This window comes from Pipistrellus hanaki (genome assembly GCF_964339955.1).
Source record: "Pipistrellus hanaki genome assembly, chromosome: 3".
NCBI classification, from domain to species: domain Eukaryota; kingdom Metazoa; phylum Chordata; class Mammalia; order Chiroptera; family Vespertilionidae; genus Pipistrellus; species Pipistrellus hanaki.
Window position 1 is genome coordinate 169923598 of NC_140505.1, and position 25471 is coordinate 169949068.

Consider the following 25471-nt stretch of genomic DNA (forward strand, 5'->3'; position numbering starts at 1 on the left):
GCTCGCTGGGTCTGTGTGGCAGGTCCATACATTCAGGTGGGCCATGTCCTCATGAGCCCCTCTTAAGTATCCACTTGAGTATGAACTACAATAAGCCCAAATCACTGCCCCTTGCCTCCAAGCTGGGCTGACCTTGCAAAATCCCTGAGAGATGAGCATGTTCCCTCTTTTCAACCTTTGCCAGGAATGATGATTTCCCTGACTACTCCGGGAACCCAACAATGTCTGATAAGGCCAGTGATCAGCATGTTTTCCCTTTAGTAAGCAGGGAGCAATCATTCCAGTTGGGCTCACTTGCAAATTGGAGATGACAGAGGAAATATTCAGTGAACTTCAAGTGTAGTAACAGAAATGATTCAATCTCTGAGGTCTTGGACAGGATACAGTTGATCTTTGAAGAACACAGATTTGAACTGGGTAGGTCCTGTAATATGAATATTTTTTTTCAGTCAATACAATCTGCCTTTCCTATCAGCAGTTTTGTAGCTGCAGGTTTCATATCCACCATTTTTGTTTCTAATATATTAATCTAAAACAGTGATTTTTCAACTGGTTATGCTGCAAGAATTTTTAAAACATGCCAATACCTTACTGTTCAACCAGGGACACTGACCTCTTTTTTGTTTTGTTTTGTTTTACTTGCTTTGTATGTTGTCAGCTGTTCCTCCTCTCTGAGGAGGTCTAAGATGACTCTAGTAGACTTCAAGTTTATGCCTAACACCTCCATACTGGTAGAATTAAAAGAAGTCCACAGAAGCTTTTTATTTTTGATGTAGTTCCATTTGTTTATTTTCTCTTTAGTTTCCATTGCCCTAGAAGCTGTATCAGTGAAGATATTGCTTTGGCATATGTCTGAGATTTTGTTGCCTGTGGATTCCTCTAATACTTTTATGGTTTCCCACCTTACTTTTAAGTCCTTTTCCCATTTTGAGTTTATTTTGTGTATGGCATAAGTATCCAGGGTTTTTTTTTTTGTTTTTTTTTTGTTTGTTTGTTTTGTTTTGTTTTTGTTTGCATGCGTCTAATTTTCCCAACACTATTTCATAGCAACATAAGTTACTATGGCTAAGATTTGGGAACAGCCTAAGGGCCCATCAGCGGATGAGTAGATTAAAAAAAACTGCGGTTGGTCTACAATGGAATACTATGTTGCAATATAAAAAGAAGGAATTCTAATAATTTGTAACAGCATGGATGGACCTGGAGAACATTATGCTAAGCAAAATAAGCCAGTCAGAGAAAGATAAATATCACATGATCTCACTCATTTGTGGAATATAATAAACAATATAAACTGATAAAGACAAACAGAGACAGAGAAGCATCAATCAAACTGTCAAACTTCAGAGGGAAGGAAGGGGAGGGTGCTGGTAAGGAGAATTGATCAATCAAAGGACTTGTGTGCATGCATATATGCCTAACCAATGGACACAGACACCAGTGAGGTGAGGGCATGAGTGTCTATGTGGGGGGAGCAATAGAGGGATAAGGACACATATGTAACACTTTAATCAATAAAGAAAAAGAAGGAGTCCACAATACACTGGGAACTCATGGGTGTTCACAGCTTTTCTCCCATGTTGCAACACACTTGGAAGAAGGCAGCCTGGTTCTCTTTTTCTCCCTTGAGACTTTGTCTCTCTTCTCCTCTCCAAAGGTGCCAACCTCAAGCCTCCAAGGTCAGGGGCACTGACCTCTTTTCTCTTACATTGTCAAGTAAGAAAATGACAACAGCTAATACAACAACAGCCACCTGGTATGAATGAATCAAAATTACACTGATTCTTTTTATCAAAAGGAAGGGAAATACAATATTGCCTTTGGAGTGGTGCAGAATTTCTTAATTAGTTTATGTGCACTATGAGATAAAAAAAAAGATTGAAAATTACTAGTCTAAAACAAAGTGCAGAAATTTGAAATATTTGATTCAACAACAATATATGAGGTAATATTTTCCCTTCAATTTTTATAGATGTATAGTGAACCTTTCTCAATTTCCTTTGGTTGTTTTATGCCCCATATTAAAGAAAACATGAGTATAAAAGGACTTTTTTCTTGTTCTTTTGTTTTTTGGGGGGGAGGTAATGCGCATTATGTTTTATTTTTTACTTTTTAAAATGTATCTTTATTGATAAAAGTAATAGAGATGTACCCTCCCTTCCTCCCCTGCCCCCTTTAACTTCTTCTTTCCTGTTAACAGCTTTTAATGGTTGGCTCCACCCCTCACGCTTTTAATGATTTCCCTTTTTGAGCTGACTCCACCTCCATTATGCAGCCCTCTGTGTTTTTTGTGGAAGCCCGATGAATTTTAGAATTCTTAGTGGTCTTCCTCTTTAGGAGAACGTTTCTAGGGAATAATACAAGAAGATTTAGAATTCATAAGGCTGGAATGGACAAACTCAGAATGGTGTCACTTGAAAGCTCTGCAACTCCTGGTAAAAGCTTCTTATTTATTCTACTTTTTTCTTTCTTTCATGGAATATAACATTATTCTAATATTCAATTGTTCTGATTTAATAGTGATTGGTATAAGGAATTGGAAAAAGGGCACAAGCTCATAAGGCACCCTTAGTTTTCCACAGATCCTAAACTTATTATTTTTAACATATTTTATTGATTATTTTACAGAGAGGAAGGGGGGGATAGAAAGTTATAAACATCAATGAGAGAGAAACATCCATCAGCTGCTCCTGCACACACCCTACTGGGGATGTGACCGCAATCTAGGTACATGCCCTTGACCAGAATTGAACCCAATGCTCCATCCACTGAGCCAAACCACTTAGGGCGGATCCTAAATTTAAGACATGCAATAGGATTCCATTTGCCATCAGTTTTGAAAAATTGCTGAGGAGAAATTAAGTAAAGAACTGAAATTAATTGAACTGCATCAAGTATGAAGATAATTGTTACAGAAGATAGAACATGTAGGAATGGATTGGAAGTTGATTACTTTGAAGAAATTTAGACTAGCACCCTTAATATTGAAATCTAGTTCTTGATTTAAATGGATGTGTTAAACTCACTTTGAATTTTTATTTCATTAGTTTTTTAATTGAAGCCTAACGGGTCACATGAAAGCGCAAATCCTGCTTGCAAAGTGCAGTGACGTACCATTAAATGCTCCAGTGTGGTTAGGACAGAATTTTTACGTTTAAATTAGTTTAGGTTAATGTAGAAAGAAGAAATCAAAGTGCTGGCAGCTTTAAAGAGCATTTTATGCTACATCTGGAGATAAGACCCAGGATTTTGGTTTTTCTGATAACAACATTGTTACTTTATTCCATCCATGTATTGTTCGCCTACTATTTAGCAGGCACCGTGCCGGGTACCAGTGACAATATGGTGAACCTGATAGAAATAGCCTATGTCCTCATGGAACTTACCGTCTAACAATGTGGGTCAGGTAGGCTTGGAGAGGGAAACATTAGTTGAATAGTGCTCTGTGCCTTCAGGGAGCATTGCCCACTTCTAAATTTCATTAAAGCCTCTTCAGTTTTCCAGGTTTTAAGGCTGCTCTTGCTATGTTTCCACACCCAATTTCCCCCCAGGTTGCCTATAAACATGAACATTTTCTAAGCAATTTCACTGAGATATAGGATCCTGGGTATGATTTTTTTTCTCCTGCCTGTCTTGCCATTTAGAATGAATGGTTTTTTGTCTCTGTGTGACCATCTTTGTTAACCTCAAACCTCTGAAGCCATCTGCCTTGTCCAAAGTCTCTCTGAGGGAAGACTATACTTGTGCCCTTTTTCTTTTTTTCTCAGACTTTAGAAGATGTTTTGTCCACTTGACTCCCTTCACTATTGCTGTGGTTTCAGTTCTTAGTTCCTGTTTGATCACTGGTTCTCTTGGTGAGTACTTTGTCAAACCTACTTGCCCCCTTAGCCCACTCTAACAACAACAACAAAAAATAATAATTGAAAAGCAAAAAATTCCCTGATGACCTTATGATTTCAAAGGATCAGCTATTAAATGCACAAAATAAGAACCTAACAAAAAAATAAAAAAATTACAAAACAGTTCCACCATTTAAGAAAATAAAATAAACTCTCAAAGAGAAAACAATACATTTTACTTAAAGATTTGAAATAATGTCTAGCTAAAAAATAGGGAACAATACGGAGGGCACACCTCATGTTTATTGGAATAAAAACATGTTGTAACACTTAAATAAATTCAAATGCTAACACTTATTTAAAACTGTATTGATGGAGGCAAAATGTATACACCACGGGTTTCTGTGTTAGCTAAAATAATCAGGAGGAGGTAGCTGCAACACTTGGAAGGAATGTAAGGGAGAGGGTACTAATTTTATAATAGAAGATAATGGAAAATTATCTCCATCTCAACTTCCATTTAAATAAATACATTTCTGTCAGATTTCAACCAATATTTTTTAATTGTATAGTATTTTACATATATATGAAATAGGTGTAAAATTCCTTATAACCGGTCTTTTCATCCTCTCCATCAGCCTTCTTTCTCTTGATCTTGGGATGTTGGAGAAACTTGTGTAGCTCATCCCTTTAAAATTTTGCACTATCTTACTTGAACAGTATATTCTCCATGAAGATTATATAAATTGACATTATAAAGAATATCACCCATAAAAGAAAGATATTACATCATATTGTGTTAGTTAGCTTTACTGAGTTTTGCCATTGTTCCATTTGAAGCCTGTGGTACCAATATTTGTATTTGAATTCCTATGAAACTGCATTTTCCTATTGTACCATGGATAGATAGGTCCAGGAATGTTCCTCAGACCTGGATTTGGAAAATAAACAGGTAATCTACAGCATAATAATTTTGACTTCCTCTTTGGATCTTGACCAATAGCTGCCTTTGTCCATTGTTGCAGGAGGAGCAGATAAGGAGCTGAGACTGGCTGGAGGTGAAAACAAGTGCTCTGGGAGAGTGGAGGTGAAAGTCCAGGAGGAGTGGGGAACCGTGTGTAACAATGGCTGGGACATGGATGAGGTCTCTGTGATTTGTAATCAGTTAGGATGTCCAACTTTCATCAAAACCACTGGGTGGACTAATTCCAGTGGGGGCTCTGGACGCATTTGGATGGATCATGTTTCTTGTCGAGGGAATGAATCAGCTATCTGGAACTGCAAACATGATGGATGGGGAAAACATAGTAACTGCACCCACCAACAGGATGCTGGAGTAACCTGCTCAGGTAAGACCTGCATAAGGCAAACTCAGGACATGAAATGCTTTGTGGTGGGGAGAAAGAAGGGTGAGATAGGTAGGTGGTTTAAAAACAAAAAGAAGCTCGTTTTTGTAAGCAATCAAATTGAATTCAGTATAAAATTACAGAATCCATTGCTAAAAGACAAAAAAATAAAAAACAAACACTTGGCAATGGCTATAGTAAAAAATGAATCAAAAGAGATTCTGAATACTTCTATCAATGAGGAAGTGATTGGCTTCAAGTTTATATTCATATCCCTACTATAACCTTTGATTTTTACATTTAAAAAATTATATCTAAGGTAATTTCTTGTCTCCTTTCTCATTGGCATGATGCTTTCATACATTGACCCAGAAATTATTACCTTTTTATCCACTAACTGGTAATCAACTTTCTGAATCAATCAATAAATATTCTTAGCGCTAATCTTTCTTTGTAGAGGAAGAATTTATCACAAAGTATAACTGTTTCCCCCAGTATATAGTGTTATTCATTTAATTTATGTGATGGTCTTCATTTATAAAACATGTAAGAAGTTTTTTCTCAGTTGACCTTATAATAACTCAGAAAATCACATGTCAGACCTTCCTGCTGACAAGTCCTAAGGTCAAGTTTATGACCCAGTGTCACATTCCTGGGCTTTACATCCCTCCTTGCTCACTTTATGCAGCCCTCACAGCTCCCAGCCTCTTTCTTAGAGACCATCTCCTCCATAGGACTGATTTTAGAAAGAAAAAATTTCCCTTCACCCAGGCAATGTGGGGTAATGGGAGCAACACAGGCAGGCTAGTATGTAGAAAAAAGCTGGACTAAATTCCACCTCAGCCCTCATTAATACTACTATTTTGAGCAAGTCATTAAATCTTTCTGAACTTCAGTTTCTGGGGACTCAATGGTAGAATACTTAAAAAAATTATTGATACAGTATCGTTTGTAATAGGTGATAAAAACCAAAAGTTAGCACCCAGCCAGTGTGGCTCCAGTGGTTGAGGGTCAACCCATGAACGAAGAGATCACTGGTACGATTTCCAGTCAGGGCACGTGCTGGATTTGATACCCAGTAGGGCGATTCAGGAGGCAGTTCATTGATATTTCTATCTCTCTATTCCCTCTCCCTTCCTCTCTCTCTCTCTCATATCAATAAAAATATTTTTGAAAATTAAAATAATTAAATTAGTTCTTCATTGCTCAATGCTTCTCATTACCTTGTTAGCTGAGTCCCCTTTTCTTTCTCCCTCTTCCCATTACCCATTCCTCTTCCATCACTTCCTCTTCCCTCCTCTCCTCTTCCTCTTCCTCCTTGTCTTTCTTGTTAATCATATTCAGTGAAAACCAATAGTACCATGTACATCAAACATCTACAACAAAGTTAAAAGTCATAATAAATCTTGCCAAACTCTCATCATAATTATTGCTGTCTCTAAAGTTGACTTTTTTAAGCTAAGAAACAGCAGGTAGTACTTTTAACTCTTGTTTTCTTTTTCTTTTTCTTTTTTTATGCCTCAGGATGGAATTATTTCAACTTCTTTTTACAATTTTACACATCTAATGCTCCAATAGGAATGCATAACCACTCAATTTACTAGTTTCAGAATCTGCATTTTTGTGCTTTTCCACCCTGATTAATGCTCTATCCTCAGGGTCTCTGCCTTTTGGGAGATTTTTATTATTATCACATGCACAGGGTAAATATAGCATAACAGTAAGGAGAATGGACTCTGGTGCCACACTGCTTTTTCCCTCCCACATCCTAGGTGTTTGATTCTGTGCCAATTATTTAACCTTAGTTTGCTTATCTGTAAAGTAGGGATGGTGGTAATAGCACATGATGATTAAAGTTGTGAAGACTAAAGAAGAGAGCATAGCTGATACACTTGGAACCTCATATGCATATTTTGATTGTGAGTTATTATTATTGATTGTTCATAATTTAAAAATCTTGATATGTTTAGGTCTTTGCCTGGAGTTTAGAGCTTTTAAAATTGAATTGCTTTTTTCAAAAGTAGTTCCTAAACATTTTATTCAAAAACATAGATTTTGTCTTTCATGTTTCCCAAAATCTCATCTCAAATTTCCTTTTCTTAGGTATTTTGTCCTCATAGAAAATCTAATGGAAAGGAGATTTTTCTTAATAGAGAACATTTTCTTAATAAAAGAACAGTTTTCCCCCCTAAAAGTGGTATCAGAAGCTTTAGGGATGAAAACAAACAAACAAAAAAACACCCACTTTTGGTTTAAACAGGAAATTGGTAAGAAATGAATTGTTTTAATTGATTTCCCCCTCAATCCTATATAATAACAGTCTAATATGCAAATTGTCCTCTTGTCTGGGTTTTCAACAAGGGGGCAGAGCCAGCTGGCCAACCTCGGGAAGGGAGGCCCCAACCAGCAGCTGGCAGCCACTAGAGACCCTTGTTGTGCATGAATTTCCTGCACTGGGCCTCTAATGTTTAATAATTTGGCATACAACAGTGTGTTCTTGAAAATGATTATGCATTTCATTTTCTCCTGTTTTCTAATTTCAAATTCAACTAAAGCATTCATTATTCATGCTCTGAATTGTTTATAATAAATAATTATTAAAATAAAGATTATGAATGTTCAACAAATTACCAGTTAGTCATTTTAACTATTTTGCTGTAAGACCAATTTTATTTTTTTCTAGTTTTTTGAAAAATAAATACTTTGAGTCTCAATTTTATCTATTTCTACATAAAAGAATATTTACTCTGTTCTAGTAAAAGAAGGAAACAAAATAAAACAGAAAATAAATTTAATCTGTAAAACATTTTTCTTGGTAAGTAGATACAGATAAAATCCTCATTTTTAGTTTGTCTTAAAAGATTAAATATTCTAATACATGAAGATGAGCAGTGTTCAAAACAAGGCACTATTTTAAGAAAGCATGAAATCCTAAGTGTCCTGAAGAACCTAATTTCCTAAAATTACTTCTGAATGAATATCACTTTGAACTCTGATCTTTTCTCCATTCTAGACGGGTCTGATTTGGAGTTGCGGCTGGTGAATGGAGGACACAGGTGTGCAGGAAGAATAGAGGTCAAATTCCAAGGACAGTGGGGAACAGTGTGTGATGACAACTTCAACATAGATCAGGCTTCTGTGGTTTGTAAACAACTTCAATGTGGAAGTGCTGTCAGTTTCTCTGGTTCAGCTAATTTTGGAGAAGGTTCTGGGCCAATCTGGTTTGATGATCTTATGTGCCATGGAAATGAGTCAGCTCTCTGGCACTGCAAGCACCAAGGATGGGGAAAGCATAATTGTGATCATGCTGAAGATGCTGGAGTGATTTGCTTAGGTAAGGACTAATCTGGGTTTGTTCTGTTCTCAAGAGAGGACAGAAAAAAGAGGGGGAAGGGTGGCATGGGTAAGAATCTTAGAATCTGAACTCTTAGTGCATATCGCTTCATTTTTACCTAATTTCAGATTCCTGTTCTAATACTTGTGGAGTTTTTACGGTAACTGAAATTAAGATAGATTAGGAGGGAGGATAAATAGTGAAATTGAGATTCAAGTAATGAGCATTTAAGGGGTTGTTTAAGCAATAGTTCAAACAAACAAACAAAAGCAAGAAAGAAAAAGAAGAAATGGCTTAACTAGAAAGTTTTGCTTTCTATATGAGTTTAAAATCAACCCCCCACCAATCCTTCTTAATGTTCTCTAACTACAAATGTCTCCCCTTTAGATACACTAACCTACTCCTTCCCAAACTATTATTTTAAATTTACAAAATCAAGTGATTAAACAAAACGGTTGATATCCTATTAAAATCTCATTTATGCTATTACTCAGGTATGTATAGGATGAGCAGGTACTGCGTCTGTCTACAGACTTCCATGTTCTATACTTGATCAGGGGAGGGAGCAATGGATTTTTATATGCAGGGATGACATTCTCCCCTTTACACTTGAGTCCTTAGTGTGAAGAAGGTCTTCTATGCCATGAACCCCCAGGCACATTTAGGAAAATATAGTTAGAGTAAAAATATCTCTGTATTTACGAGTTATTTAGGGGTGAGGGGGTAGGGGATGAAGGAAATTCATTTCAAACGTATTTTTAAGGAAGAAAACAGGGACTCAGAAAACTGGAAATTTAAGAAAGTATATGACTGAATTGAAGCACTTAAGCAACGCAATCAGAGTTCTAACACTTCTTATTTCTTGAATTGGCTTTTTTTTTCCCTGTTGAACAGCAAACCTTCTATAGTCTGAACCACAGAGAATGGGATTTCTACATAAACTATGAATTTTGTTAGTTGAAGAAAATGAAAGAGAATGGGGGATGGGTGGGAACAAACACTATCTTTACCTCCCATTTTCTTTTACCTATCAAAATGTCCCCAATCAGCACATTTTCCCCTCAATGTTTTATACATGCTGAGGAGTCATAGGAAACAGTGTTGTGGCCACAAAAACTAAAACTTCCAGAGGAAAAAAACTCAACGTATTTATTATAGAATATTACTCAGTATCAAGTTCTGTTCTTTGAGGAATATTGTTTGGGAGAAGGTGAAAACAATAAAGGTTAAGTTCCTTTTCTCTTTGCTTTGCTTTACTTTTAAACTAAGAAACTGGTCGCAAAAAAGGGCCAGGCAGATATTAACTAGGTAGTGTGAACAGGTAATGTAACCAGAGGCAAAAGTGAGTGTTGAGTGTTGAGTGTTGAGTGTTGAGTGTTGAGGCACACTAGAATGTGTGGGTACCATCTAAACCAGTGGTTCCCAACCTCTTTTGGCCATGCCCCACCTAAGCATCTCTAAAATCCTGATGCCTCACCCCACCCCTCCACCCCATTTTACACAATTCTTATTATTCAAAAAGTGAACTCCTATTCACATGGAGGAATCCTAAAGGGACATTAACTTGGTCTAAACAAGCTTCCAAATAACATGGCATTCATGAAGGAGAAAAGCAAAGGAAGGAAAGGACAGTTGAAGTACTAAGGAAGAAATTGTTAAAAATATAATAATAATATGAAGTGATCTGAAAAAATAGTAAACAAAGTTTCAAAACATATAACAGAGAACTGAAATGCATAAATATGTCACAATATAAATTTATATACTGTATATGAGGCCCCTAGATCCATAAGAAATACAAAAAACTCACTGTTATTAACTCATTTTCAAATTGCCCCCTTGAAGGATGTGTGCCCCATGTTGGGAACCACTGATGTAAACACCTGCAAATGCATATTTATTTAAAACAACAACAACAACAACAACCAAACACTTTCCACAAAAACTATGGTGGTCAAAAAGCATATCACTAGGTAAAATTTAGCTCCTGGAACTCCTGTTATGGAGTTAGAGTGCATGCTCTCTATACTCAAAAGTCCTGTCTTCTTACCCAATCTACTCCATCTGTCTTCAATAATTTTTGTTTTGTTTTTCTTAACACTTACTTTATGTGCATTCATGTGTTGTTTTATTTATTTTTAAAATACAATTTATATTCAATATTATTTTGTATTAGTTTCAGGTCATCTTTAGGAATGTTTAATCAAAGTATATCATTGTTTTCTTTGTCTCTATTTATATCTTCCTTTTCCTGAACTCATTTCAGATACAGCTATTTACAGTCCCCTTAATATTTTGTTTCTTTTTAAATTTATTTTTCAATTACATACAAACAGTATTATGTTAGTTTCACATGTACATTGTAGTGGTTAGACATTTAAACAACATATGTAGTAATCAACGTAATCAGTCTGGTACCCACCTGCCACCCTACATAGTTATTACAATATTATTGACTTTATTTCTTATCTGGTATTATATATTCCTGTGAATGTTTTTATAACTTCCAATGTGTACTTCTTAATCCTTTTTAGCTTTTTCAACTATCCCCCAAACTCATCCTGACAATTATCAATTTGTTCTCTATATCTATGAGCTTGTTTCTGTTTTGTTTGTTTGTTTGTTTAGATACCACATATAAGTGAAATAATATGGTATTTGTCTTTCTATGTCTGATTTATTTAATTTAAACATATCTTTAAGACCACCCATGTTGTTGCAAATGGTAAGATTTCATTCTTTTTTATTGCTGAATAATATTCCACTGTACATATGTACAACATCTTCCTTATGTAGTCATCTAATCGATGGATACCAAAGTTTCTTCCACACCTTGACTCCTGAAAATAATATTGCAGTGAACATAGGGGTGCATGTATCTTTTCAAATTAATGTTCTGTGTTTTTTTGGTAAGTAGCCAGAAGTGAAATTGCTGTGTCATATGGTAGTTAATTTTTAGTGGTTGTACAATCCCACCAACTATGCACCAGGGTTCCCTTCTCCCTACATCCTCTCCAACATTGGTTTGTGTATTAGCTATTCTGACAGGTATGAGGTGATATCTCATCGTGGCTTTGATTTACATATCCAGAAGGATTAATGATTTGAGCATCTTTTCAATTAGGATGCTTTTTATTAGATTCTCATGTTTGTATGTGCTTTCAGTTTTCTTCTTGTAATTGATTTCTAGTTTAATACCCTTGTGGTTGGAGAAGATGCTTGATATGACTTCAATATTCTTAAATTTATTGAGACTTGTTTTGTAACCTAACATTATCTATTCTGAATAATGTTCCATGTGCACTTGAAGAGAATATATATACTGCTGCTTTGGGAGGAAATGTACTAAAAGTATCAACTAAGTCCATCTTTTTTAATGTGTCATATAAGGCTTTTGTTTTCTTGTTGATTTTCTGTCTGGAAGATCTATCTATTGATGTCAGAGTGGTGTTAAACCCTCTACTAATATTGTATTAGTGTAGATCCCTCCCTTTAGGTCTGCCAATATTTGCTTTGCATATTTAGGTGCTCCTACATTGGGTGCAGAGATACTTACAAGAGATATTATCCTCTTGTTGGATTGATTCCATTACCATTTTGAATTGCCCTTCGTTTGTTGCCATAGCCTTTGTTTTAAAGTCTTATATCAAAGTATTGACTTATATCAAAGTCAATACTTTGATATAAGTATTGCTATCCCAGTGTTTTGTTTTGTTTTTATTCATTTCCATTTGCATGAAATATCTTTTTCCATCCCTTTACTTTCAGTGTATGTGTCTGTCTTTCAATCTAAAGTTGGTCTCTTGTAGACATCACATATATGAGTTTTGTTTTCCTATTCCCTTATCCACCCCATGTCTTTTAGACTATACACACTTAAAATAATTATATATAAGTATGTAATTATTGACATTATATTAATGATTTTCTGATTGTTTTTATAGTTCTGTTTCTTGTTCTCTTGTTCGCCTCTCTTTTATGTTGATGACTTTCTGTAGTGTTATGTTTGGATTCCTTTCTCTTTATTTTTTTGTACATTTCTCATAGATTTGGAGGTTTTGATTTGTCATTTGCTTCACATATATAAAGAAATGTTTATATCAGTCTGTTATTAGTTAATGGTTACTTAAATTCAAACATATTCTAAACTCACTACCATTTTTGTTCACCCCTCCATGTTTTTGTTTTTGTCATTATTTTTTATTCCTTTAATGAGTGTGTGTTTTTGAGTGTCACCCTTTTTGTTTTTTTATTGTAAAAACAGTGAGTATGTTACTCCTAGAACCTTTTGGTTGAGAGTCATATGTATGCCAAGGTCATCTTCCACCTGTGTCTCCCTTGGGAACTCTTGGTAGAACCTACCAAGTGATCTCTTCCTTGGTTACCACTTGTGTTGGGCTCAGAGGTTCTTAGAAGAAACTAAGCTGCAAACTGAAACCAGCTATCACTTGTGCCAAGCCTGTGTCCCCTTAGTTGCGGCTACATTATAGGCCCTGACTGGCTACCACTTATGCCAGTCTTGGGCTACCTGACGGGACTTACAATGCAAGTTGAGACGAGTCACCACTTGTGTGGGGCTTGGGGCCACTTAGAAAAATGAAGCAAGCAGCTGCTTGTTTGGGAATTTAGAAACTGAGGGAAAGTCTGCAGTGGGAGCCAAGGCAGGCCACTTGTATGGAGGAGCCACTAAAAGAGGCTCAAACCAGAGGAGTGAGTTGAGTGGGGCAGGGTCTCAAGGAACCACTAGTGTGCAGAATGGTGTTAGCCAGATTAATGGAGAGCACTGATTTGGTGCCCACCTACATCTGGCTGGCAGGGTAGGAATTGAGTTCAATAAAGGAATGTCCATTCCCAGACAGAGTTGCCCCAAACCCTGTCACTCCAGCTCTCACCCTAAATGTAGTTGACTTAGTTTCTCTGCAGAGGTCCCTGGAACTTTCCGAGATGCATCCCCTGTCCTGGAGCTTGGAGTGAGTGAGATTGTGTGTGACTGAGATTGTGAACAAGTGAGTCTGTGCACTGGCCCTATCTGACCTGCAGTGACTCTTTCTCTAGCAGCTCATTATCTTTCTTAGACACAATGACCACTGGTTTTCACAGCCAAATGTTAGGGGGACTCTTCTTCCCAGCATGGATGGGGAGCACAGAGTGGGGCTGGGACCCTTTGTTCCTCAGCGTACCTCTGCAGCCAAAATACCCACTGGATTCTTACTTGCCATACTGTGAATGTGTTACCTCCCCATCCCACGTTTCCACTCTTACCAGTCTTCCTGGGCTTCTTCTTTATATCCTTAGGTATAGGACTTCTGTTCAGCTAGTCTTCAGGTATTTCTCAATGATGGTTGTTCTCTAATTTAGTTGTAATTTTCATGTGGAAGTGAGCACTGAGTTTACTTACTCCATCGGAAGTCTGTTACTCCTTCTTTATTACTGACTTGTTTTGTGTCCTTCTTACAGATGGAGCAGATTTGGGCCTGAGAGTGGTTGATGGAGTCTCTAAATGTTCAGGAAGATTAGAAGTGAAATTCCAAGGAGAATGGGGGACTGTGTGTGATGATAGCTGGGATAGTGATGATGCCGCTGTGGCATGTAAGCAGCTTGAATGCCCAACTGCCATCACTGGCACTGGTCGAGTTAATGCCAGTGATGGAACTGGACACATTTGGCTTGACAATGTTGCCTGCCAAGGACATGAATCTGCTATTTGGCAGTGCAGACACCATGAATGGGGAAAGCATTACTGCAATCATAATGAAGATGCTGGTGTCATATGTTCTGGTAAGTTAAGACGAAACAAAAACAGAGAAGGAAGGACCTGTATTCTTTAGGAGTAAGAATAAGTTTGAGAGCCAAAACCAGTTTAGCTCAGCTCATAGAGTGTCGGTCTGCAGACTAAAGTGTCCCAGGTTCGATTCCAGTGAAGGCCCGGTGGGCGGTGTACAGGAGGGAGCAGGTCAATGTTTCTAGCTCTCTATCCCTCTCCCTTCCTCTCTGTACAAAAGAAAGAAAGAAAGAAAGAAAGATAAAAAGAAAGAAAGAAAGAAAGGAAGGAAGGAAGGAAGGAAGGAAGGAAGGAAGGAAGGAAGGAAGGAAGGAAGGAAGGAAGGAAGAAAAGAAAGAAAATATTTTTTTTTAAAAAAGAATAAGTTTCAGAGATAGAAATATCTAATAATTTCTTTGTTGGTAATTCTTTTACAGTTGTGATAAATTTTTAATATTTTCTTTTGTTGACTAGTTTGAAGGGCTGTCTGGTGCAATTTTCTAAAGTAATTATTCTGATTGCTATTGAGTTCTAATTCTACCTGGTGTTCTGGGACAGAAAATATTAGAAATTTTAAATATTTTTAAAGTATCTGTCTTGTTCATATTTTTCTGCCATTGACAGTTTTTATTAACCTTTAAAATTATCAACCTGTTTCTAACCAAATTTATGATACATGCTGGCTGTGAGAAAAGCCCTAAGATGGTAAGCCTTAATTTTGAGTGCCTCAGTATTTGGAAAGAAGCAAGATTTTTAAAAAGTCCTTTGGGAGTAACTTGCACATGTACTTATAACTTAAATTTATGTTTCTTTTGCAGATGGATCAGATCTGCAACTGAGACTCACGGGAGGAGGCAGCCGCTGTGCTGGGACAGTGGAGGTGGAAATTCAGAAACTAGTAGGGAAAGTGTGTGACAGAAACTGGGGGATGAAAGAAGCTAATGTGGTTTGCAGACAACTGGGATGTGGATCTGCACTCAAACTATCCTATCAAAGTTATTCAAAAATTAAGCCAACAAACATGTGGCTGTTTTTAATGCGCTGTATAGGAAATGAAACTTCTATTTGGGACTGCAAGAATTGGCAGTGGGGTGGACTCAACTGTGATCACTATGAAGAAGCCAAAGTTACCTGCTCAGGTAAGACTTTTTTTCTTTTTAATCCTCACCCTGAGGACATTTTTTCATTGAGAGAGTGTGGAAGGGAGGGAGGAGGATAAAGAAACATTGATGTGAGTCACATTGATTGGTTGCCTCCTGCAAGTGTCCTGACTGGGGCCGGGAAGCAAACCCATGACCCTTTGGTTTACAGGCCAATGTTCTAACCTAGGGGTGTCGAACTCAATCAGAGAAGGGTCCAAAATCTAAATTCCAACCTAAATCGCGGGCCGAATGGTTTACTGAACAGTCATAAACTGACAATGTCGTAAACTGACAGCGGAGTGCAGTGATGACAGCGCGGTGCTGGCCACATTGCAAGGCCTGGCGGGCTGGATTTGGCCCGCAGGCCTTGTGTTTGACACATGTGTTCTAACTACTGACCACACCAGCCAGAGCTGCTCAGATAACACTTTCAATCAGTTTTTTTAGGAGTTTGATTTGAGGTAGGAAATATATGTTTTAAGTAGAGAGAAAACTTGATGCAGATGAACAAATGCTTGAAATACCATGCTATGCCCAAGCATCTTTAGGGTGGGGCATCAGATATGATTGATAGAGTAATTGATATTAAAGTTTTCAAGGTAACATCATACGGTATTTTAAAGTATGCTAACTTATTAGTGTTTATCATTGCTCCTTAATTTTAATAGATGGGTGATGTTGGGGAGTCTAGCATAGCTCCCTTTGCTGCAATTTCCTCAAAAGAAAAATGGTGGTAACCAAACACCCACTGCACAGGAATTACACATCAACTAATGGATAAATGGTTATGATGATTAGTAGTAATGTTAGTATTATCTGTCTTCACTGGTGGTCTGAAATCTGTGATTTTAAAACCACCCAAATGCCTGAAAACATCGCAGGTGCTTAATAATATTTGTAGAAATGATAAATTATTGTATGAATAGTAAAGAAATATTGAATTACCTTAAAGACAAAAGAGTGAAAATAATATATTTCACAATGTAATTAATATATTTGTGATTGTATCATAGAATTTTCAGAAAGAGGACTTAGGAAACTATTGCAAAGGACTATCTGATATATATTAACTTTAATACAAGTTAATTAAAGCAATAACAAAAATTATGCGGAAAAAATATGCCAGAAAACTGACAGAGATTGGTGACTTTCCACATATGCAGTGTAGCATGAGGGTCAAGATTCTAGGCTTTGGAATATACTGCATAACTTCAAATCCCAGTCTTCACTAACTCGCTGTATGAACTTAGCAAATTACTACAACTCTCTATGTTTCATTTTTCTTATCTGTCAAATTAGAATGATATTAATTTCCCCTAAGACAATTATAAAGATGAAATAATGTTTGTTACAATACTTAGCATGTACCATATATAATAGGCACTCACTTAGTATTCACAACTATCATTATTATTGCATTTATGGTGGATAAAGAAGTGGTTCAATTTCAGGTCATTCTAGATATTATTTGGGAAAAGAACACAATGGGGTTGCCAATAGATAACTCCACCAATTTTGAACATACAAAGTTGCAGATGTCCTAGTAGGTATATTTATGAATATAAATTTAAAGAGAAAAGTATAAATGAAAGCATTTATGGGCAGTTAAGAGAAGATGTCTGTTGATAAGATGGGACAGTTGAGGCTAGGTCCTTCAGTCAAGGAATTCATGAAAGATTCTTTCATGCAGGAAGGAGGAGAAAGAAGTATCTTGTGTATCAAGTGCAATATAACAAAGGGAAAAGGGGGTCTGATGTTCATTTTCAAAACAGGATGCATATTGAAAAACTTTCCAAAACCATTTGAAAAGTTTGGGGCAGTCCCCATTTGACAGTACCTGGAGGATTGAGTACAGGGTGAAGAGATAGAGTGACTATACATTATAAGTGGTCTCCAATATTATGAACAATGTAAGGAAAATACAGAAAGGTTGGCTTCATGACGAAAATTTTCAGAGTTCTCTCAAATGAATTGGTCTAATGAAGAATGGAGAGGTCTAGAATTTGCTATGCCCAATTCTAGGCAAAGAAGCCAAGAGGAACAAGTGTGGAATAATCACTAAACACCATGAATTTTCTTTCTCAATTTCACTCCCGTCCTTACTTCCAAAATAAGAAAACCAATCTTGGAATTATATTCTTTCTCACTGAAATATTATATTTCAGCCCACAGGGAACCCAGACTGGTTGGAGGAGACATTCCCTGCTCTGGTCGTGTTGAAGTTAAATATGGTGACAAATGGGGCACTGTTTGTGACTCTGACTTCTCTCTGGAATCTGCCAATGTGCTGTGCAGGGAGTTGCAATGTGGCACCGTTGTTTCTATCCTGGGAGGAGCTTACTTTGGAGAAGGAAATGGACAGATTTGGGCTGAAGAATTCCAGTGTGAGGGGCATGAGTCCCATCTTTCACTCTGCCCAGTAGCACCCCGCCCAGATGGGACTTGCAGTCACAGTAGAGACATTGGAGTAGTCTGCTCAAGTAAGACTCTGAGAACATGTTCAGTTTGTTCCCTTGCTTGGAAGACAGTAGGGTTAGGTAATCACAGACATCTTTCTAAAGCCCTGTTATTTTCCAGGATACACAGAAATGCGGCTGGTGAATGGCAAGTCGCCATGTGAAGGAAGAGTGGAACTCAATGTTCTAGGGACCTGGGGATCCCTCTGCAACTCTCATTGGGACATGGAAGATGCCCACGTTTTGTGCCAGCAGCTTAAGTGTGGAATTGCCCTTTCTACCCCAGAAAGAGCACATTTTGGGAAAGGAAACGGTCAGGTCTGGAGGCACATGTTTCACTGCACTGGAACTGAGCAACACATGGGAGATTGTCCTGTAACTGCTCTGGGTGCATCACTATGTTCTGCAGAGCAAGTGGCCTCTGTAATCTGCTCAGGTAAGAGGATCGAGGGCAGCCAGTGATGAGCCTCTCCCATGGTGCTGGGCCCTAAGGGCGGTGTATCTATGCGGATGACAAACAAACATAAAAGGGAAAGTTCTATCGTGAGGGGTCAGTAGAAATGTACTGGAATATTAACCTCATTTACCTTTTTGGAGAAAGTGTAAACTTAATTTTCATTGACCTAATTGTCTTGTCATTAAGTTATCTTGTGCTTTTTAACGCACCAGATAAATTCCTTTCCTGGTTGACCTATCCCATTTCTTACTTTCTACAGCTCTGTTTGTTCTCATCTATCAAATACTTCATTAAATAGGCAGCCCTTCCTTACTCTACCTTATGAATTGGCCTAATTCTAATTCAAAATTCCTGGTATTTGCAGGAAACCAGAGTCAGACACTATTACCCTGCAATTCAACATCTTTGATCCCCACAAGCTCTCCCATTTCAGAAGAAACAACTGTTGCTTGCATAGGTGAGAATCAGTGATCAATCTATAAAAACTTTCTCAATCCTTAAGAATGCATTTTTAGTGATATTGTACTTTCTCTTTCCAGAGAGTGGTCAACTTCGCCTGGTAAACGGAGGTGGTCGCTGTGCTGGGAGAGTAGAGGTCTATCATGAGGGCTCCTGGGGCACCATCTGTGATGACAACTGGGACTTGAAGGATGCCCATGTGGTGTGCAGACAGCTGGGCTGTGGAGTTGCCATTAATGCCACTACTTCTGCTTATTTTGGGGAAGGAACAGGGCCCATCTTGCTGGATCAGGTAAACTGTAATGGAAAAGAAGCACGTATTTGGCAGTGTCCTTCACATGGCTGGGGACGGCACAATTGCAGGCATAAGGAGGATGCAGGAGCTATCTGCTCAGGTAAGTTCTGCACATAACTACTGTGGTAGGGCAAAGGATAGTGGGGGGTATTAATCTGAAAGAATTTCCTGAAAAACAATTACAGAGTAAACTGTTGTGAGAGTCAGGATCCCAGAAGTATATAGGTTTGATGAATTAGTGCTACCTTCTGTGCAAGGTAGTATAAAGTTAGAAGGAGAAATTTTCAGAAATGAGCTTGCATATCATGAAAATGACAACAAAACTAATAATGAGAAGTTCTTTTGTAAATATACATGGAACTGAATATTGCATAAAGATTCAGTGCACCCCTTGATAATCACTGTATTAATAAAAAAGTAGATTTAAGGGACAAGAAGAATACATCAGCACTACATTCTACAGAGAAAAAGATAACTATCATGCCCAATTAATTTTTCATAACAAATAAGACTTATTTGTCATAGGGGCAAAATTATCAGAAGAACTCACTGATCTTATTTTCTATATAGGGCAAGCTTCAGAAACTATTGTGAAATAGAAAAATATATTCTGTTGTAATATGTTGGGAAAAATAGTACTATGATTAGTAACTTAGGGAAGTGAAAAATTCTAAATGCCAGGAATGATGTAGATATCAACCGCATTTAATGACACACATTTGGTAGAGAACATGTGCAACAAAACTGTGATGTGTCAGAAAGGGGACTATTTCATTTTAAGGTAATGTACACAAAATATTGGGTTTAGAATCTGAATATCTCAGTAAAATCTAACTGTCAAGAACATTTGCAACAAAATGAATGGAATAAAATTCTTACAGATAAAATACAGTAACTAGGTAGAAAGTCAAAACCATCTACACTAATAAAAAAGTAAGTTGCAAATTGACCATACCTTGGTAGCACCCACCAACCAACTCAACAGGAATGAGTATGCAAATTAACTAATGTGACCAGCTGTCTGGCTTTTGGAGGGACAGTCCCTATTTTTAACAATTTGTCCAGCATTTGGCAGCATTTTAAAAGCATCCAAAAGATTTAAAGGTTCTTGCCAAAAATCATGACTTTTTTAAAAAGCAATGTGACTCGAGACTAATTGTTAAAAATCGGACTGTCCTGCCAAAAGCAGGATGTCTGGTCACCTTAAAATTAACAAAACAAAGATGGTGGGTTAATTTGCATATGCAGGCGCCAAAGAGCCAGGAACAGGGCTGGACACTTGCATCATAGCCATGGTGATGACAAAGGCATTCCATACTGCCCCAGTAGTTCTGGGCCTTTCAGCAGCATGGGAAGGCAGAAAGGTCATTCTGGGCCTGAGCAAAAAGGTTGTTCCAGCTGGTGCAAATGTAGTGCCAGCAGCCAGGGGAAGGAAGGCCCATTCTTGCACAAATCTTCATGCATTGGGCCTCTAGTGTAATTAATTGAAGATTTTGTTAGGATCTAGAAGTTAACTTAAAATCATTGGTGGCATTCTAGAGAGATCCGTGAGTATAAAAACCAAGACTGTAAAAGCAGAAGATATTGAAAAAATACCATATTTTATTAAAATCTACTAAATCACCCCACAGTTATAAAAAATTACAACTAATTGATATAGTGTCCTTAATTTTGTGGTTGTTAATCCTCCACCAAAGATATTTTTCTATTGATTTTCATGGAGAGTGGAAGTGTGAGGGAAACACAGAGCAAAACTCAATGTGAGAGAAACAAATTGATTGGTTGCCTCCTGCATGAGCCCAACCAGGGCCTATGCCAGGGAGGAGCCTGCAACCAAGGTAAGTTCCCTTAATCATCCTCCAACTGGGACCCTTTGATCTGCAGGCCAATGCTCTATCCACTGAGCCAAACCAAGTAGGGCTAATTTTTGAAGTCATTCTCACATCAGAGTAAAGGGAAGGAGCCTTGTGAATTTTCAGAGAAGATGTGAAATTACTCGCTCTGTATTTCACTCCAGAGTTCTTGGCTCTGAAACTGACCAGTGAAACCGGCAGAGAGACTTGTGCAGGACGTCTGGAACTTTTTTATAATGGAACATGGGGCAGCATTGGCAAGAGTAACATGTCACCAATCACTGTGGATGTGGTATGCAGGCAGTTGGGCTGTGCAGACAAAGGGACCATCAGCCCTGCATCTGACACCAAGACAATGTCCAGGTACATGTGGGTGGACAATGTTCAGTGTCCGAAAGGGCCTGAAACATTATGGGCGTGCCCATCATCTCCATGGAAGCAGAGACTGGCAAGCCCCTCAGAGGAGACCTGGATCACTTGTTCCAGTGAGTATTTGAAAATTCCATTCTGGCTCATATGAAAATTTCATTCTGTGACTTCACTATGATCTTCTGAACCCATTAAGTTGGAATGAATAAACTCCAGTTAATACCTATTGTACCTGGATCGTAAAACTGGTTTTATTTCATTTGATCTATACATTTTCAAGACCAGAGATCATTTTTTCATAGAAGATTTATATGCCCATGGTCTTCCTGAAAGTCCAATTGCTTTTTCTGTGAACAAATGAGGAGCATAGAATATGTGATTCACTATTTAACTATTGAATGGTCTACTTTACCTTTCCAATGTTTCCTTCAATATCATTTTGATGTACTAATATAAAAGGAGAAGCAGACATAAAGACCAATCCTAAAGTATTTCCCATCTTATTAAACTGGAAGAAATATTCTATGTACCTGGCAATCTCTCAAGTTCTTTTATAGTTGAGAAAATTTAGCATTATGCAATGTTCACATTACTCATTTCACATTTTGTGACTCACACTACTGTTCTCATGTCCAATATCAAATATTTTGCTGAAAGGACATGAAAAAAATTTATTTTTAAATATATTTTTTAAATGTGCATTGAAAAGGCAACGTTTTAAAATAATCTTAAAAAGAGTTTCAAATATCTCTTTAACCATGTGACTTTTGAGGAGTTTTTATCTTCTCATAAATGGCCTTGGTGTCTCTGATTTTTCAGGCAAAATAAGACTTCAAGAAGGAAACACTACCTGTTCTGGACGTGTGGAGGTCTGGCACGAAGGTTCCTGGGGGACAGTGTGTGATGACTCCTGGAACCTTGACAGTGCTCAGGTGGTGTGTCGACAGCTGGGCTGTGGCTCAGCTGTGAAGGCACTCAAAGAGGCAGCATTTGGTCCGGGGACTGGACCCATATGGCTCAGTGAAGTGAAGTGCAAAGGGAATGAGTCTTCCTTGTGGGATTGTCCTGCCAAATCCTGGGGGCACAGTGACTGTGGGCACAAGGAAGATGCTGCTGTGATATGTTCAGGTGAGTGCCAGGATACAAAATTAAGTTTGCAACCTCTGGTAGCTAAGAGGGGGTGAGCTATCTAGTGCATTGTGTAAAGACTGGATGTGTCATCATAGGGATCTAGTGGGGAAAGAATCCTAATGTTTCTGTCTGAAGAAATGAAAATATTTGTTGTTAATCATTGGCCTTCACCAAGGAGAAGCATTTTACTCATCTGAATTCCTGTGCAGAGGGAAGAGAACAACATCTTTTTAGGTCAGAAGCAATAGTTTGTTTGATTGAGAGCCAATCAAGGCACACATAGAAAATAAAAAAATTAATTGTTTTCGATAAAAGTTGATATTCCTTAACCCAAGAAATAGTACCACCACCTATCCAAATCTCTTGTTTGAATTTCTTCCTCTCCCTTGGATCTCTTACCTCCCCAAGTCAGTCATCAGGTCCTATTTTTCTTCCTAAGACTAAATTTATTGTGGTAACATTGATTAATAACGTTATATAATTTTTGAATATACAGAAATAGAAATATTTGTTCTATACATTATTCTTAGAATTGAGTCTCCTCCTCTTTTTCTCCTACAGGCAATGAAATCAACGAATCATCAAATGCCAAAGGTATTTATATCTTGAGGTTTCTGAGCATAGGATCAACTGTCTGCATTATTTAGAATTCCTTTTGTTAAGAGACTTAGGTTAGAAGTTCTGAGGATATGACACTTACTTCAGTGATCCTGTATCTGACCTAAGAAAGGGATAGTAATTAGGGACCCACTTCTTTTGGCTAAGACATTCTCATCTCCTGATGTTTACTTGCCCTTAGGAAATGCACTCCCAGTTGTATTTGGAGTCCTTGGAGTCATTGTGCTGATTGGTCTCATCGTGTTCTTCTTGCGGTCTCAGAAGGGAAGACAGCTACAACAACTTGCAGGTCTGAGCTAAATTATAGTATTTCCAATGTTTTATGGGATAAGAACATTCTTGGGATTAAAAAAAAAAACATATAAAAATATTAGGTTCAAGAATCAATTGGCCAGAAAGATGAGCCTACAAGATGCTTAAGCAGTTTTTCAAAAAGAGGGAACAAGATTTCAGAAAAGAAAAAGGGCTTAGGTTGTTTTGATAAGTCCTATACTTCATCTATATATTTAACTGCGACATTATAGAATTGCTAGGTTAGAATAAATATGCTTAAAACAAGAAAACAAAACCCTTGGTTATCCGTGTAAACATGAATCCTATTTTTTGGCCGGAAGATTTCTTTGCTTTAGCTACATACTAATTACCGATTTTGCTGTTCTGTCAAGCAATGTGCCTATGCTCTTATGATACTTACACTGATAACCAAGGGTTTTGGTTTTTTGTTTTGTTTTGTCTTCATGGGATTTCAAATCTAATGGAAGAGGTATATATGTAAACAAATAAATTGCAGGGTAGTGTTTAAAGGAAAAGTGCCACAGAGAAGAGAATAATTAACGGGAAGGGAAAGGGAAGAATAGGAGGCTTCTATGAAGCATTTGAGATAAATTTTGAAGAGTACAAATAACTAGGCATTTATAGGGGAAAGTAAAACTATGTACAAGTGTAGAGAAGCTTAAAGGATGCCACGTTCGTTGTTTGGGGAGGGGGAATAAAACTTGAGCTCAAGGAGAGAAGCTACTGATAAGGCTGGAGGAAAGGAAGGAAATCAGAAAGTTCTGTATTCTGTGGTAAGAAGAAGAATAGTATTACAGAGTGAAATAGTGAATCAGCCTTTTAAGAAAGTACAAGAGTGAAATAGTGAATCAGCCTTTAAAGAAAGTTCAGGGCAACAGGATGTATGAGGAATTGAAGGATCACATTACTGACAAGGATAGCATTTTTAAATAGTTTGGATGAAAGATGAAAAAGACTTTACAGTGAGAATGAAGGGAAGATAGATGTTAGCAAGGTTTTAGGGAATGCTCCAATGGATTTGAAAAGGTTCTGGCTGCCTTGAGGGGAAGAAACTAGGTTTTTCTACAATGCCAATAGCTTTAGCTTGGTAGTAGAATGGGATGGAAACAAGACAAGGGTATGAATGAAGATTGGGTATGTTCGCTCTGCTAGGAAAAAGCACACAGAAGAGGGAAACTTTTGTTATTTTCTTCTCATATATAACTTAAGATGTCTATTGCAGTTTCTTCAAGACAGAATTTTGTCCACCAAATTCAATACCGGGAAATGAATTCTGGCCTGAAAGCAGATGATCTGGACATGCTGCACTCCTAAGTGTATGTTTCTTTACGGGTTAATAGCCCAGGGTTTCTGACCAGTAGCTGCAATTGAGGCTGAGACAATCTACTTTGCATAGCAGTGGAAACAAATCAACAACATGTACTAGTTGGAAACTTACGATGCATGTAAGGAAGAAGATAGAATTGAACTGAAAATTATTCTTAGAGAACATGAAAATTGAAATCCTGGGGATCTGAGTAACAGATCTATATTATGGTACAAAGAACCACGAAGCAGAATATTATGACCTGGTCCTTATTTTATTAAAACAGAAATATGCCAAAACTGGTTTGGCTCAGTGGATAGAGCATCGGCTTGTGGACTGAAAGTCCCAGTTTAGATTCTGGTCAAGGGCATGTACCTTAGTTGTGGGCACATCCCCAGTAGTGGGTGTGAAGGAGGCAGCTGATCAATGTTTCTCTCTCATCGATGTGTCTGACTCTCTCTCCCTCTCCTTCCTTTCTGTAAAAAATCAATAAAATGTATTTTTTAAAAAACAATATCTGTGAATCTCATTTCCTTCCCCAAATATTATGATTATTTCAATCTACATATTTAATTGTCTTTATTTAGAAAACTTTAATGATTCTAATTACACATTTACTTATTTATCTTATCTCACCTATTGTTATTTATTCCTAGGGAAGACATGTTTCTTAAATGGTATTGTAAGTTTCATCCCCTATTATCATTCTTGTCCTTCTCAGTAGTAAACAGAGTTTTTCAGCTTTAGCTTATTCCCATCAATTTATTTTTCTGTATTGTCATTTATCTTCCTTACTTCCTGTGAAATAAAA

At 37.4% G+C, this 25471-nt stretch overlaps 1 protein-coding gene across 1 annotated transcript in view; it reads left to right on the forward strand.

Moving 5' to 3' along the window:
- The first annotated feature begins 2271 nt into the window (after positions 1 to 2271).
- Positions 2272 to 25471, forward strand: part of LOC311619772 (uncharacterized protein) — a 101987-nt gene continuing 78787 nt past the window's right edge. The window contains 18 exon segments of the mRNA XM_084878294.1: positions 2272 to 2435; positions 3768 to 3854; positions 4865 to 5188; positions 8199 to 8519; positions 13977 to 14297; positions 15099 to 15419; positions 17588 to 17902; positions 18000 to 18314; positions 18700 to 18792; positions 18875 to 19189; positions 21107 to 21427; positions 22131 to 22439; positions 23004 to 23036; positions 23242 to 23349; positions 24577 to 24664; positions 24666 to 24705; positions 24709 to 24728; positions 24730 to 24779. Of these exon segments, the coding sequence (XP_084734420.1) occupies positions 2390 to 2435; positions 3768 to 3854; positions 4865 to 5188; positions 8199 to 8519; positions 13977 to 14297; positions 15099 to 15419; positions 17588 to 17902; positions 18000 to 18314; positions 18700 to 18792; positions 18875 to 19189; positions 21107 to 21427; positions 22131 to 22439; positions 23004 to 23036; positions 23242 to 23349; positions 24577 to 24664; positions 24666 to 24705; positions 24709 to 24728; positions 24730 to 24779 (3427 nt within the window). The 5' untranslated portion in view covers positions 2272 to 2389.